Source organism: Mastigoproctus giganteus, chromosome 14, assembly GCF_048544385.1.
Source record: "Mastigoproctus giganteus isolate SK-2022 chromosome 14, ASM4854438v1, whole genome shotgun sequence".
NCBI classification, from domain to species: Eukaryota; Metazoa; Arthropoda; class Arachnida; order Uropygi; family Thelyphonidae; genus Mastigoproctus; species Mastigoproctus giganteus.
Genome location: NC_143588.1, coordinates 40,657,586 through 40,674,371, shown reverse-complemented (window position 1 = coordinate 40,674,371; position 16,786 = coordinate 40,657,586). Strand labels below are relative to the sequence as shown.

Below are 16,786 nucleotides of genomic sequence, written 5' to 3'. Positions count from 1 at the left end.
CAGTGTAACACATGTCAAAAGGGTACAGCTGAATAGCACTAAACCAGTTTTGTCAGAAAGACTTAAAATTCTCAAATGCTGTCATGAGCAACATGTACCAAAATTAATGTTTGAATGGAGTTGCAATTGGGCTCTGTGAGGCTGTGTGGTCCACTTGACAAATTACTGTTCATAACAGATCCTATCCTAAGAGTTAGTTGCTGTTGACATCAGTAAATAGTAGCAGGACATACCCACAGTTATACACAATTATTAAGGATTTTGGACTAAAGATGAATATGGCTAAAACAATGATGAATAAGTATGCCACAGAAAGGAACATAATGATTGAAGGAGCAGTAATTGAAAAGGTGGAGTCATATACTTATCTGGGACAAGTTATTAGCTGTAATAATGATAAATGGCTGGAGGTCAAGAGAAGAATAAATTTTGGATGGATAGCATTCAGGAAATATAGTCACATACTGAGGAGCAATATCCCAGTTTGTCTGAGACGTAAAATAATGAACCAATGTATACTCTCCACCGTGACTTATGGAAGTGAAACTTGGGCACTCACCAAAAGAATGGAAGAGAAGCTGAGAACTACACAGCGAAGAATGGAATGAATTATATTGGGAATCAGACTGTTAGATAAGAAGAGAAACACATGGATTAGGCAACAAACTCAAGTAAAGGACATTCTTTTCAAAACTAAAGAACTAAAATGGTCATGGGCAGGACACATAGCTCGAAGACATGATGACAGATGGACTAAGAAAATAACAGAATGGTACCCAAGAGGAGCTAGAAGAAAACCTGGAAGACAATGGCAGGGATGGGTGGATGAAATTCATGAGTTTGTGGGTAGTAAATGGATGGCCATTGCACAAAACAGAAGGAACTGGAAAGTTGCTGGAGAAGCCTTCATCCTGCAGTGGATTGAAAATGGCAGATGGTGATGATGATACCCACAGCTGTTGTCCAAGTTCTGAATCACCAAGACAAATATCAGACCATGAGAATAGATAATTCAACTCCAGGCTTGTGACTGATACATTTATCTTTCTGAGAAGGATTACAGATAATAATTGATCATCTCTGATCAATTGAGATATTCATTATCAAAAAGTATTCTGAGTAGATGACTGACAAAGGCAGGATTGCATCCACACGTGCATTTATCAACTACTCCCCCCCCACCACCAGTATTGCATTGTATACTAGTATTGTCAAAATAATGCAGGAGGCTTGTTGTTTGTTTGTTTGTTATTTGGTTTTTAGGAGCATTAGCAACTAAGGCCATATTGCTCCGGGATATGCGGTGGTCATTCCCTGACCTTTCCGCATCCTCCGTATTTGGTGGTGACGGGCTCGAACCCCGGTCTAATCAAAAAGAGTGTGCTATGCACTGCTGCTCCTTCCCACCTGGCTACGGAGGTGCCTCATGCAGGAGGCAAAGTGTATTCAACATTACCCACAGTGTAAATAAATAATAAAGAACACATAAAATAAAATTTTACCACTTTATTTGCCCATTCCTTCTATAATTTGTCTAATAGTAGTAGTAGTATTGGAGGCATGTGATGCAAGAAAGCAAGCTTATGTAGCATCAGCCAAAAAAAAACAAAAAAAAAAAACAATTTCATACATTCATTCCCTCTAAAAGTTTGTCCAGTTCCTCCTGGAATTTATTTAAGCCATCAAATTCCACAATGACAGATGGAAGATTGTTTCAGCAATTAACCCCGCTGGCTAAAGGCAAATTTCCACACATCTTTTCTACAACTGTCTTTCCTCAATTTGAATTTATGCCCCCTCAAGTTCATAATCTATGCAAGCAGAAGAATCCCATCAGAATTCAGTGTGCTCAAGGCCTTATACACCTTAATCAGATCACCTCGCAGGTGCCTGGTCTTCAACCGCTGCAATTTGCAGAACTTAAGCCTTTCTTGGTAAGAGGACCCCTTCGTTCCCCAAGCCAATCTTGTTGCCTTTCTCTATACATGCTCAAGCAACTCTACATCCTTCCTGAAATGAGGCCTCCAGATCTGTATGCAGTACTCAAGATGTGGCCTGACTATTGCCTTATACAAAGGATAATCACCTCCTTTTCACTACTAGCAAAATTCCTGTATATCATTGACAATACTTCAGAGAGACCTAGATACACTTTAGGAATGGTCAGAAAAATGGCAGATATGCTTTAATCCAACAAAGTGTAAGGTATTACACATGGGAAACAATAATCACAAAATAAGATGCAGGATATTTCAGAGACTGCTGGGAATCATTGGGGTACAAATAAACACATGGGTTGTGTTAGGGTAGCTAAGAAAAAGAACAGGTGTATGTATACGTGCGTGTATACCAATGCTAGGAGTTTAGTAAATAAATTTGATGAATTTGAGGTATTGCTCAAGACATCAAAGGCAGATATTGTGGGGATTTCAGAGACGTGGTGTCACACAGATATAGGGAATGCAGAACTGGAATCTGGGGAGTACAATGTCTACAGAAAGGATAGACAGGATAGGAAGGGAGGAGGGGTTATGCTGTTAGTTAAGAAATACATAAAATCCAGGGAGGTGAAGCCAGTTGACATTGCTGGACAGTGCAGTGTCGAGTCAGTTTGGTGTGACATAGGCATTGGGAGATCAAAATTGAGAGTAGGAGTGTGCTATAGGCCTAATGACTCTGATGAGTATAATACGAAACTGTACAGGGAAATAGAGTGGGCCAGTAAATCAGAGAGTCTTATAATGGGGGATTTTAATTTCCCAGATATTGATTGGAATTTGGGGGCTGGTCACTCACACACTAGCAAGGCTTTTGTGGATTTATTGGATGATTGTTTTCTACATCAGCATGTTCTGGAGGCAACTAGAGAGGGAGTAATACTCTTGATTTGATTATCAGTAGTGATTCTTCATGCATTAAGAATCTGCAGGTAGATGAACTACTAGGTGGCAGTGATCGCAGTGTGCTGAGGTGGGATTTACTCAAAGAGGTAACTACCATTAGGGGTAAAGGGAAGGGTTATTGCTTTTGTAAAGGTGACTATGATGGACTGAGACAGTAGTTAAATTCTATACAGTGGGACCAACTGATGATGTTACCAACAGCAAATTCAAAATGGGAAGCATTCAAAGAACTGTATACAGGTCTGGAGGCCTCATTTCAAGAAGGATGTAGAGCTGCTGGAACGGGTACAGAGAAGGGCAACAAGATTAGTGAATGGAACAAAGGGTTGCTCTTACGAAGAAAGGCTTAAGTTTTGCAAATTACAGAGTCTGGAGACTAGGCACCGGCGAGGTGATCTGATAGAGGTGTATAAGGCTTTGAATGGTTTGAGCATGCTCAATGCCAATGGGATTCTTCATCTTGCTCAGAATAATCACCTCAGAGGGCATAAATTCAAATTGAGGAAGGACGGATGTCGGATAGATGTGCGGAAATTTGCCTTTGGCCAGCGGGTGGTTGGTTGGTGGAACCGACTTCCATCACTTGTTGTTGAGGTTGATAGCCTAAACAAATTTAAAGTTCAACTGGACAGGTATTTCGAACGAACGGAGGGGTGAAATGGGAGTGGTGTGTGTTTTTTTTTTTTTGTTTTTTTTTTGGCTGATGCTGAATAAGCTTGCTTTCTTGCATCATATGCCTCTACTAATGCTAATGCTAATGCTAACTTATCTTGGAAGCTACTAGGCTTTACATACCAACTAAGAAATATTGTTCAAGGTTTAGGCCTAAGTGGATGTCAGATGAACTAATGAGACATATGGCAGAGAAGAAAAATGCATGGGATACATACAAATTAACATGTGACACAGAAGCCTATGATAGATAGATACAAGTTGATCTGTAACTAAGGAGGTTAGGCAGGCGAAGGCAGATTACGAGAAATCTTTGGCAAGGGATGCAAAGAAAAACAGGAAAGAGTTCTTTACTTATGTAAACTCTAGAAGGAAGGGGATGAATCAGATTGGTCCACTTGATATCGATGGGTCAACTGTTGATGATCCTGCTCAGGTAGTTAACAAACTAAATGAATATTTTGCATCGACATTCACACATGAGGAGTTATTCAGCGAGGGGAATGCCAGAGGTGTATTCAACTCCTGCAGTAAGCTAGAGAATCTTGTAATAACTGAGAGTAAAGTGGAGGAGAAATTGTTGAAGATAAATACGGGAAAGGCACCTGGGGTGGATGGTATATATCCAGTTATATTAAAGGAGGCAGCAAAGGAAGTACGCAAACCATTAGCCATAATTATGAGAGCTTCCTTGGACTCAGGGGAAGTACCCATGGACTGGAGATGCGCAAATGTGACCCCAATTCACAAAGGAGGATCAAAGGGCGACACAAGTAATTATAGACCTGTTAGTTTAACTTCTGTTCCCGGAAAATTAATGGAGGCACTGGTTAAAGAAGCACTGCAGGATCATCTAGACAAGACTTCAGTTATAGCTCAGACACAGCATGGTTTTGTTAAGGGGAAGTCTTGCCTGACCAATTTGATTGGATACTATGATGCAGTCACAAAAGAACTGGATTCAGGGAATAACTTTGATATTATATACTTGGATCTTAGAAAGGCTTTTGATACTGTTGCACATGGAAGACTGCTGCACAAATTGGAGCAGTGTGGCATTGGAGGCAAATTGCTGCTATGGATAAAGGGGTGGTTGAGGGGGAGAAGACAGAGAGTGGTAATCAATGGACACTGCTCATCGTGGACTAATGTTATTAGTGGAGTCCCTCAGGGTTCAGTATTGGGTCCATTATTGTTTTCTGTATTTATAAATGATATTGATGATGGTATATCAAGCTTAATGTCCAAGTTTGCAGACGATACAAAGGTTGGCAGGGTTGTGAAGGACACTACTGACACTATGCTACTGCAGCAGGATCTGGAAAGGTTGAGCAGATGGGCTGAGAGGTGGCAAATGAAGTTTAACATTGACAAATGTAAAGTACTACATATGGGAAACAGCAACCCCAGAGCAACGTATCAACTCTGTGTTACTACACTGACAGTGGTAGAGAATGAAAGGGACCTGGGGGTGGTTGTTCAGGCAGATATGAAGTTTTCTGAGCAGTGCAGACGGTTGACAGTTTGGGAAAATTTGAGGCTGACAGTTTGGGGAAATTCAAAGGTCATCTGGATTTCAGGTGAGGGAAGTGCATAGGATGATAGGTTTAATATCCTTTTCTTTTATTAATTATTATTATTTATTTATTTATTTGTTATTTTTTTATCATTGTTTTATTCGGGTTTTTTTTTTTTGGCTGGTGCAGCCTAAGCCACAGGCTTTCTTGCACCATGCGGCCATTACTAATATTAATACCCAATAACCTGCTCTGGCAGCCTGTTTCCATTGCAAAGAAAACTTCGTATCTGACTGCACAATTATTTCCAGATCTTTTTCATTTTCTACCACCCTAAGTGTAGTACCACACAGTTGGGATGTTTCTCTGGGGTTCCTTCTACCTATATGCAGTACTTTGTATTTGTCAATGTTGAACTTCAGTTACCACTTCTCAGCCCATTTGCCCAAATTTTCTAGATCCTGTTGCAGTAGCACACTGCAATCACTGTCATTACCAACCCTGCCAACCTTTGTATCATCTCCACACTTTGACATTAAGCCTGATATACCTTCATCAATATCACTGATAAATATACAAAACATCAGTGGGCCTACCCCTAACTCTGGGGTACTCCACTAATAAAATTAGTCTACGAAGAGCAGCATCCATTGATTACCACTCTCTGTCTTCTCCCACTCAACCACCCTTTTATCCATTGTAGCAACTTAATGTTAATACCACACTGCTTCAACTTATACAGTAGTGTTCCAAGTGCAACAGCGTCAAAAGCTTTCCTGAAATCCAAGTAACAAAAAAAAAGGGCAAACTGCAGCCATTATCAACCCACTGCAGGATGAAAGGCCCCCCCCTCAACAATTCATGCTGAGGGAAATAGACCATAATCTGCCACGCTGGTCCAGTATGGGTTGGCAGATCAGCCGTATTTAGCAGTGAGGGGCTTGAACCCAGGTCTACTCAAAGAGCATGTGCTACTGCACTCCCGCTCCTGACCACTTGGCTATGGAGAATCCAAGTATATGATATCAAAATTATTTTTTGCATCCAGTTCCTTTGTAATCACCTGTAGTATCCAATCAAGGTCAGACAAGACTTTCCCCTTAACAAACCCATGCTCTGTCTGAATTATTACTGCAGTCTTGTCCAGATGATCCTGCAATGCATTTTTATCCAATGACTCCATTAATTTTCCGGGAACAGAAGTTAAACTAGCTGGTCTGTAATTACTTTTGTCACCCTTAGATCCCACCTTTGTGAATTGGGGATACATTTGCAATCTCCAGTCCGTGGGAATTTCCCCCGATTCCAAGGAAATCTTTCTTATGTTTAACTCATAATTGTGGCTATGGGTTTGCTTACTTCCTTTGCCTCCTCCTTTAATATAATTGGATAGATCCCATCCACCCCAGGTGCCTTTCTTATGTTTAACTTCAACAATTTCCCCTCCACTTTGCCTTCAGTTACAAAATCATTAAGCCCCTTGCTACAGTTTGATAAACGTCTGACTTTTTCCTCCCTTAATAACTCCTCATGTGTGAATGTAGATGCAAAATACACATTCAGATTATCAGCTATCTGAACAGGATCATCTACAGTCAAACCATCAATATCAACTGGACCAGTCTGATTCATCCCCTTCTTTTACAGTTTATATAAGTAAAGAAGTCTTTGCTGTTTTTCTTTGTGTCCTTTGCCAAAGATTTCTCACAATCTGCCTTCTCTTGCCTAACCTCCTTTGTGGCTTGATTACAGACTAGCTTATATCTACCATAGATTTCTGTGTTGCCTGATAATTTATATGCATCTCATGCATTTTTCTTCTCTGCCACGAGTCTCATTAGTTCATCTGACATCCAATTAGGTTTAAACCTTGAACAATATTAATTTTGAAGTTAAACATAACAAAGGCACAGCAGCAGATCCAGGTTTTGTGGGGCCCGAAGTTCATACAATTTTTGGTTCCATCTTGAAGAAAAAGAATACAAAATTTTTTCGTATTCTTTTTCTTAAAGTTTATGACCACTCCAGTGCCACACGACACGAAGAGGTGTGATGTGATGGAGGGGAAGTCGCAGTGGAAAGAGACAGCAGTCTTAACTGATTGTGGTTAAAATATTTTACTTTTACAAATTTTACAAAAACATATTACCATGTGTACACATTGCTAGGGCCCCCTCCCAGGGCCTAGGAAGGAGCCCTGAAGCTTAAGTTTCATTAGCTTCACGGTAAATCTGCCTCTGCAAAGGCACCTGTGGTGGATGAGATCTATCCAATTATATTAAGGAAGGCAGCAAAGAAGGTAAGCAAACCCTTATCCATAATTAAAGAGTATCTTTGGATTCACTGGAATGTGCAAATGTATCTCCTCACATAGGGGATCAAAAGGTGACGTGAGTAAAAACATTAAAATCATCAAGGAAAATTACCTTACTGTTAAGAAAGTTGGACTGGAGAAAGACAAGTTGCAAAGAGAGGAAGTCAAAGAGCTCCAAGTGATTAGTGGAGTTGTGAGAATAGTAGAGACAACAGATGAATTTGACACAATGAGGTAGAGAGAGAGATTTTAAGCCAGAGAAGATCAAAAAGAGGAGATTCCAAATTACCAAGTCTCTGACAGGGAATATCGGAACGAACATATGCACAAGTACCACATATGAGGTGAAAGGAATCATACAGCGAATAGTTTGGGCAACTGAGATGAGCAGTGGTTGAATCAACCGATAACTGAGATTCTGTCAGAAAAAGTACATGGGGTTTGGCAGACTGCAAGTGGAAATGGACATCGTTGAGATTAGAATTCAGACCACCTATATTTGTGAAATGAATTAGGAAGTGCTTGGGAGGTTTAGATCTTTTCGCAGATAAGCTTTCTCTATTAGTTTGACAATTCATGGTGTATTCAATAGTAAGAAAAAGTGGGTGGGACATGCTGTATGAAGTAATGAAATTTTTGGATGTGGCATACACATGGTAAGAATATACCAAGATCTTTGACATAACGTGACCTCGGCAATGCCCCCCCTCCCCCGCATACACAATACTCGGACTCCCTGCAGTCACTATCTGGCAGAGTAGATGTAGCAAGATTATACACTAGCTGATCCGAAAGCCTCCTAAAGAGTTACCAATAGGTTCGTTCTGGTGTACTAACTAGCAACTGGCCTGCGAACACCGTTTTAAAGCTGTACCCTCGAAATGTAAGGAAGATTGGATCTTGCCATGATGTTCATCATAACCTCAAAAGTCATCAGTCCTACAGCATTATGGAAGAGATGGGGAAGGGTTGACCAGAACTTAGCTCTGGAGACTAAACATGGGTTTCACCACTTCAAGCCTCCATAAGCAAAGTGGTGGTATTGCACCAGTTGATGAGAGTCATCTACCACCTAGTATTGACTGGTAACACAGAGGGGCGGCCTTCCTCCATGTGGCGTGGGCGTCACACCTCGACCCCTTACATTGGTTCACACCTGGGTGGTCACCCACAGTGTGCTTGTGCACAGAGGTTATACTCCCCACTAGGACAGGATTGGGCCCTGCGAGTGTGGGAGCCCGGACAAATGACAAAGTGCCAGGCGCGAGCTCTAGGCCAGGATGAGCCCTGCGAGAGCTCGGTGCTGGGATAAATAGGAATAACTTTAGAATATTAAATTTAGAATTTTGCATTTTAAAAAGAAAGGAAAAAGAAGGAGAAAGGGAAAAAAGAAAAAAGGAAGGAGAGAAAAGGAAAAGAAAGGGAAGAGAAGGAATATTGTATTGCACGTCCACTCTGGGCGGGTTGGGCCCCGCCCGGAGGGGACAATGCAATGAAACCTCACGCGTGCCCCTTCTAGGTCAGGACTGTGCCCTGCGAGAAGGAGCATGTGTGTTCCCCCCCTCTGTAATTAGTGAAGTAGAATCTGGCTGCCTCCACGTGGCTAGGGATGGGAGCGGGGGGTTGGGGCACATCTTGCCCTCAACTCCCTGCTGCTAAATGCCAGATGCCAGCCACAAACAACAGGAACAACATACTACACACACTTAAAAATACAAATAAGCTTAACCCTAACGGATTAGATTAAAGTTCAAAAAATTATTCTTAGAAAAGAAAATTTTAAAGTCTAAAGATTAAAGTTTAAAGTTTTAAAGTCAAAGTCAAAAGTTTTTTTTTTTTTTTTTTTTTTTAAATTAGAGGAATTTTATCGTACTGCTGGCAACTAAAATCGCTTAATAAACGGCGGACATAGGGGACACCCTGGATACCGCCAGTAACATACAAAATTACTTTGAAGACTTTGAAGAGGTTATACCCAGGATTACTAACAGTCCCACGCGGAGGATTTGGCTGTTACAGACCATCTGGACTTCGCCGAAATTGGGTCCACTTGCCTTGAATGTCACCCGAATATCAGTTCTATCAGCGTTTTAGACTCCCAGGTAGCAAGTACAGCTTGTCTGGTATATCTGAGAGAATGTCTGTGACAACCTCAAGGACCATTAAATGGACATGTTGTTATTGTAATTTTTTGGTTTTTAGAAGCATTAGCAACTAAGGCCATATTGCTCCGGGATATGCAGTGGTCATTCCCTGACCTTTCCGCATCCTCCCTATTTGGCGGTCACGGGCTCGAACTCCAGTCTAATCAAGAAGTGTGTGCTACACACTGCTGCTCCTTCCCACCTAGCTACGGAGGCACCTATTAATGGACATATTAAAAGACATATCAAATAAAGGACATATTAAATAAATGTTAGCACTTGATCAGAGTATGTAGCTTTAAATTATATTAAATGGGAATTTAATTTTTTTTAGTCCACTGCTAAATACATAAAAAATGAAAGGAAACTTTACTTTGAATTTTTAAAGCTCAGTACTACTTTACAGGAGATGCCATATGGGATAAAGATGAATATCGTTTTGGGTCAGTACTCTGGTGTTATGTTACAGATCTGAAAGAAATTGATGTGGCTTTTGAAACCATGCTTAATGTAAGTAGTGCACACAGATACAAATTAGTGCCTAATTTCTTTTTTGTTTGTAAGAGAGAGTATAAAAATTGTTTCTCCTTATTAAGTATTCTTTGCATGTAGTATAACAGGGGAATAGAAACTGGTTTTTTATACCAATTTTATATAATTGTTTCATCTTTCCTTCCAAGGAACGGAAAGCGATGCATGTAATAATAGCATTGTAAACTCTGATTATCCTTCCTTCCTGCTTTATAAACATTATGATAATTAACAATTGGAAAACCGACAGTTATTTCTGAATACTAATTTACAGATTGTTCAGTATCATGATATATGAGAGCTATTCAGTGGAATAAGTTAATAAATACAAATTAATATGTAATAACTTAGGTGATTAGGCATGATAAGGAAACTTATGAAAATAATTTAGCAGTTTTAAAGAGTAAAGACATAAATTTTTGCAATTGAAAATTAGATGAAAGAGAGCGAACTATATTTTTTCATTACAGGATAGCAACAGTAACACCATTAATTCTAAAGGTTGGCTGACAAGCTGAATAAATTTTTTGAATCAGCATTCATAAGCATTCATAGGTGAACATATTTTCGAAATAAACAAACAGTTTATTGGCTAAGAAAATATTATAATACAGTGAACTCCTGGTTTATAATTTACAATTATCCAATTTACATACAATGATCGTGAATAAATACTTTTGACACCTGACAATCAACTTACAATCTTGATCTTATGAACTTTTTTGTGAACTTCATAAGACATGACATTTTGAAAGGAAAATGGGTAAGAATGAAATATTTTCTGAATTTTATGTACTGTGTTTAACATACACTGTATATGCAATTAAATATAGCACACCACTCAAAGTATACTTTTGATGACATATACTATTAAGTGCACATAATGAAACTAATATATTAACAGTAGCCGCAGGCAGAGGTGAAAGTGATCCTTGCACTGCTTCTATTGAAATGAGCAACAGCCTGGAAAGCGAGGTGCTATGGATTTCAAGAACTGCTGGGAATCATCATGGAACAAGAAAATACATGGATAACTAAGAGTAAGGACAGATGCATATATACTGGTGTGTATACCAATGCTAGGAGTATACTAAATAAATTTGATGAATTTGGTCACGACAACAAAGGTGGATATTGTTGGGATCAGAAACATGGAATCACATAGATATAAGCAGTGCAGAATTGGAATGTGGGGAGTACAATGCGTACAGAAAGGATACACAAAATAGGAAGGGAGGAGGGGTTATGCTGTTAGTTAAGAAACACATGAAATCTAAGAAAGTGCATCCAGTTGACATTGGTGGACAGTGCAATGTTGAGTCTGTTTGGTGTAACATAAACACTGGGAAAGGGAAAATGACAGTAGGAGTGTGTTATAGGCCTAATGATTCTGATGAGTACAATGAACAACTGTACAGAGAAATACACTGGGCCAGTAAATCAGAATGTCTTATAATGGGGGATTTTAACTTCCCAAATAGTTAATGGAACTTGGGGATTGGAACTCAGACCTTAGCAAGCCTTTTGTGTATTTATTGGATGATTATTTTCTACAGCAGCATGTTCGAGAAGCAATCAGAGGGGTAATACTCTTGATCTGACTATCAGCAGTGATTATACATGCATTAAGAACCTGCAGATAAGGAACCACTCAGTGGCAGTGATTACAGTGTACTGATGTGGGATTTACAAGATGTAACTACCATCCTGGGTAAAGAGAAGGTTTTTTCCTTTGGTAAAAGTGAGTACAGTGGTCTCAGACAGTTTTTGAATTCCATACAGTAAATTCTGTACAGAGGGCAAATTCTAAATGGGGAGCATTCAAAGGAATAATCAAAAAAGTTACTAGGCTTTTTATACCAGCTAAGAAATAGTGTTTAAGGTTTAGACCTAATTGAATGTTAGATGAACTAATGAGACCGATGAGAAGGGTTTTTGCTTTCTAAAGGTGACTACAGTGGTCTCAGGCAGTTTTTAAATTCCATACAGTAAATTCTATATAGAGAGCAAATTCTAAATGGGAAGCATTCAAGGAATAATCTTCAAAGTTACTAGGCTTTTTATACCAACTAAGAAATAGTGTTTAAGATTTAGGCCTAAATGAATGTTAGATTATTATTATTATTATTATTAGCAATATGGTGCAAGAAAGCCTGAGGCTTATGCTGCACAAGCCAAGAGAGAGAGAGAGAGAGAGAGAGAGAGAGAGAGAGAGAGAGAGAGAGAGAGAGTGTCAGAAGTAGAATGGAATCGCCAAGAATGAGAAGAATGATGATATCCAGCTCAGGACCCTAGGTGTGCCAAGCCCATCCTCACAAGATGTGAGCCCCTGGGATAAAAATGAACTAATAACACTTGTGGCAGAGAAGAAAAATGCATGGGATGCATATAAATTAGCAGGAAACACAGAGGCCTATGGTAGATATAAGCTAGTCTGCAATCAAGTCACAAAAGAGGTTAGGGAGGCAAAGACTTCTTACTTATGTAAATTCTAGAAGTAAGGGGATGAATCAGATTGATCCACTTGATATTAATGGTTCAACTGTTGATGACCGAGCTCAGATAACAAACTGAATGAGTATTTTGCATATACATTCACAATCAAGGAATTCTGTAGGGAAGTGGAGGGCAGAAGTTTATCAAACTGTAGCAGGTGGCTAAATAATTTTGTAATAATTGAGAGCAAAGTGAAGGAGAAATTGTTGAAGATAAACATAAGAAAGGCACCTGGGGTGGATGGGCTCTATCCAGTTATATTAAAGGAGACAACAAAGGAAGTAAGCAAACACCTAGCCATAGTTATGAGAGCATCCTTGTATTCAGGGGAAGTCCTCACAGACTGGAGATGTGCAAATATATTCCCAATGCACAAAGGGGAATCAAAGGATGACAAGAGAAATTAGGAACCTGTTAGTTTAACTTCTGTTCTGGGGAAAATAGTGGAGTCACTGGTTAAAGAAACATTGCAGAATCAATTAGGAAAGACTGCAGTTATAATTTACACACAGCATGGGGAAGTCTTGTCTGACCCATTTGATTGGATACTATGATGTGGTCATAAAAGATCTGGATGTAAAAAATAATTTTGATTTATATACTTGGATTTCAGGAATGCTTTTGATCCTGTTGCACTTAAAAGACTTCTGTACAAATTGGAGCTGTGTGGCATTAAGGTCAAGTTGCTCGTATGGATAAAGGGATGGTTGAGGGGAAAAGACAGAGAGTGGTAATCAATGGACACTGCACCTCCTTGTGGACTAATGTTATTGGTGTTTTGGTGTTTGGCCCATTGTTGTTTTGTATATTTATCAATAATATTGATGGAGTATATCAGGCTTAATGTCCAAGTTTGCAGATGATACAAAGGTTGGCAGCGTTATTAATGACAGTAATGATGGTATGCTACTGCAACAGGATCAAGAAAAGTTGGGTAGATGGGCTAAGAAGTGGCAACTGAAGTTTAACATTGACAAATGAAAAATACTGCATATTATTATTGCTCTTATATTTTTTCTCCCTGATTGGGGGTTCCACCTCATGACGGGTATTGCTACAAAGTACACAGGGTGGTTGTTGTTATGTCTGGTGTTACTGTTGGTCGCGAAACTCTCTGACTATCCTACAGGTGTTCAGGATTGCCACTTTCTGGAGTTCCTTTTAGGTGTTAACTGGGAGACTTATTGCTGCTAGGCTGTTATGTAGGGTCTTTGGCACCATACCTGGTTGACACAATGATTGGGATGGTCATTACTTGTTCCATATGCCACATATCTTGGATCTCCTGTCTTAGGTTTGTGTACTTCCTGATTTTTTCCTCATGGGTTTTCTTCAAGCTGCCAGTGTTGGGTACTGCTATGTCAATCAGATAGGTAGTTTTTTCCTTCTTGTCCACAAGGATTATGTCCGGTCTGTTTTGCGGGATGGTCTTATCCATTATTATGGCACAGTCCCCATACAGCTTGTGGGTTGGGGTCTCTAGTACTGCCTGTGGCTCGTACTTGTGGTATGGTACACTTTCTTTGGTCAACTGGTATTTCCTCGCTAGCTTCTGATGTATTATCCTGGCTACCTGGTCGTGTCTAGGGTGTACTCTGTCTGGGTGATCACCTTGCATCCCGCGGTGATGTGTTGGATCGTTTCTGAGGCCAGGTGGCATCGTCAACATGTATGATCGGATACTCTGGGCTCCTTGGCAATGTTATTTTCTATAATTTCTGGTGTTGATTACCTGGTCTTGGATGGTGAGCATGAATCCTTCAGTCTCGGGGAAGAGCGTCCCCCTTGTGAGCCATGCATTGGAAGCAGTTTTATCTATGTGATTTTGATGGAGATCATTGAAGTGTCTTCTCTGCCCATCTTTGTAGCTTCGTTTGTGCCTCCTGGTTGAGGGGGGACTCCTTATTTAGGTTGAGTGGATATACTGCTTGTCTATCTTCCTTATGGCCTGGTGGAGTGCTGCTGTGTGTTTCTGGAAGTAATCCTTCTGTTGCTGAATGAAGTCTATCAGGCCCCTTCCTCCTTCTTCCCGGGCAATTGTCAGTTTTTTCACAGCAGACGTTGGGTGGTGTTGGCAGCTCTTGGTCATCATTGTCCTTATCTTGCTCATGATATCCTCCAGCTTGGTGTTAGTCCAATCTATGACCCCGAAGGAGTATGTTAGCACTGGGTCTGCATAGGTATTTATGGCTTTAACTGTGTTCCCTCCATTCAGCTTTGATTTCAGTAGGTTTCTGAGCCTCTAATGGTATTTTTGGGTCAGGCAGACCTTAATTTCCTTGTGCTGTAACTGCTGAGCCTGCATCATCCCCAAATATTTGTAGACCTCTCCCTTTGCCAAGGCTTTGATCTCTTTACCAGTCTGCAGCTGGTAGTTTCGGTTGACTAATTTTCCTTGGTGCAAACCGTGGGTCTCGCATTTGTCTAGACCAAATTCCATCCTGATATCATTGCTGGATTCTTCGGTTGATCTGGAGTAGTTGCTGGAGGTGCTTCTACGTAGAGTTTGATATCGTCCATGTACATCAGATGGGTGAGGGTGTACAGGTTCTTCCTTCCTTCCTTTAGGTTATATCTGTACTTGCTACTGTTGAGCATGGTGGATAGAGGGTTAAGTGCTTGACAGAACCACAATGGGCTGAGGGCATCTCCGTGAAAGATTCCTCTACTGATGGGGATTGGCCTGGTGTTTTTGACCTTAATGGTGGTACTCCATTTCGCCATCGTTTCTCCTAGGAAGTTTGTCACTATCGGATTCACTTTGTAGATCTTCAGTGCCTCTATTAGCCAGCTGTGAGGCACAGAGTTGAAGGCCTTGCGGTAATCGATGTAGTCTGTGTACATGTTGTGGTGCTTCTTGTAGGTTTGCTCCATCTGTGGCATCTATGGTTAATTGCTCCTTGCATCCTTTACTCAGCTGCTGTTTTCTGCTGTTTGGCCATTATGTTCTGGCTCTCCAAGTGGTCTGATATCTTTCTGGTCATGCAGCTGGTCAGAATCTTGTACATTGTTGGGATGCAGGTGATTGGCCTATATTTCACTGGATTTCTTGTATCTTCATGTTTAGGCTTCAGATATGTGATTCCTTGAGTGAGAAACTTCGAGATTGTCTCTGGGTGCCTTATCATTCGGGTGAACTGCTCTGCCAGGTGCTTGTGTGTGCAAGTGAGCTTCTTGTGCCAGCAGTTGTGGAAGTTATCTATTCCTGGAATTTGCCAGTTGTGAGAGTTCATGATTGTCTGTTTTACTTCTTCTTCATGAATCTCCCACCCTGTCATTTCTTGTACATCCTTGATTTTCTTGCGTTCTAGTTCTATCCAGGGTGCTCGGCCGTTATGTCTTACTTCCCTGCTCCATATGTTTCCCCAGAACTCCTCAATCGTCTTCTTCTCGGGTGGTCCGTTCCCTTCTTTCCCAGAGATTCCTGTAGAAGACTCTTTGGTCCTCATCGAAGATTCAGTTGTTTATTTTCCTCTGGGAGCTCTCTTTGTATCGGTGTAGTCTCTTGCAGAGTGCAAGGAGGTTCTGCTTCAATGTGTCCAAGTACTCTCCTATTCTCTGATTTTTTGTCTCATGTTTGCTGTGGACGCTGTCTCTCTTCAGGATGCTCTTCACTTTTCCAATTAGTTTCTTACTCCTATTGCCCCGTTGGTACTGGGCAATAGGATTAAGAAAAATTGGCCTATCTTGACTCTTAATTCTTCTATTTTCTGTCGAAGTCTTCTTTCCTAAGCTGGTGGTTCCTTCTGTTTTCGGTTCTTCTGCTGCTGGTCTCTCGCTTCTCTACCATCAATCGTCGTGGCTGCTACTGCAGCACAATACATAGCTGTGTGGATGGCCTCCAGTGTTGCACCATTGCTGTCGAGGTAATGCGGTATTATGTGCCGATTCAGGTGGTCTGTAACTCTCCACAAGGTTCTATTTGGCCTCTGCTTCAGTATCGCGTGAGTCTTTGTGGGGCCCATTCCTTCGAATTCTGTTAGGGCCTTCTTCCACTAGTCCTCTATTCTGGATATCATGACCTTGTCTCTTTCCACTTCAGCTGCTGGGGCTTGTATTTCTTCTTGCTCTCCCTCCTCTGGTTTGGTGGTGGTAGGTTCTTCCTCCTGTGGTTTTGTATTCTTTAACCTTTGTAGTTGATCGCTTACATCCTGCTTGATTTTTTCCAAGATCGCAGGAGCTATCAGGTTCTTCATGATGATTGTCCTT

The 16,786-nt window shown here is 40.6% G+C and overlaps 1 protein-coding gene across 2 annotated transcripts in view; it reads left to right on the top strand.

The window, feature by feature from the left end:
• The window catches only part of LOC150075079 (sarcoplasmic calcium-binding protein, beta chain-like), an 84,309-nt gene that overhangs the window by 63,574 nt on the left and 3,949 nt on the right, over positions 1 to 16,786 (top strand). For both annotated transcript variants that reach the window (XM_090388905.1, XM_090388904.1), the window contains one exon: positions 9,957 to 10,060. In XM_090388905.1, the coding sequence (XP_090245031.1) occupies positions 9,957 to 10,060 (104 nt within the window). The remainder of the gene's footprint in view (positions 1 to 9,956; positions 10,061 to 16,786) is intronic.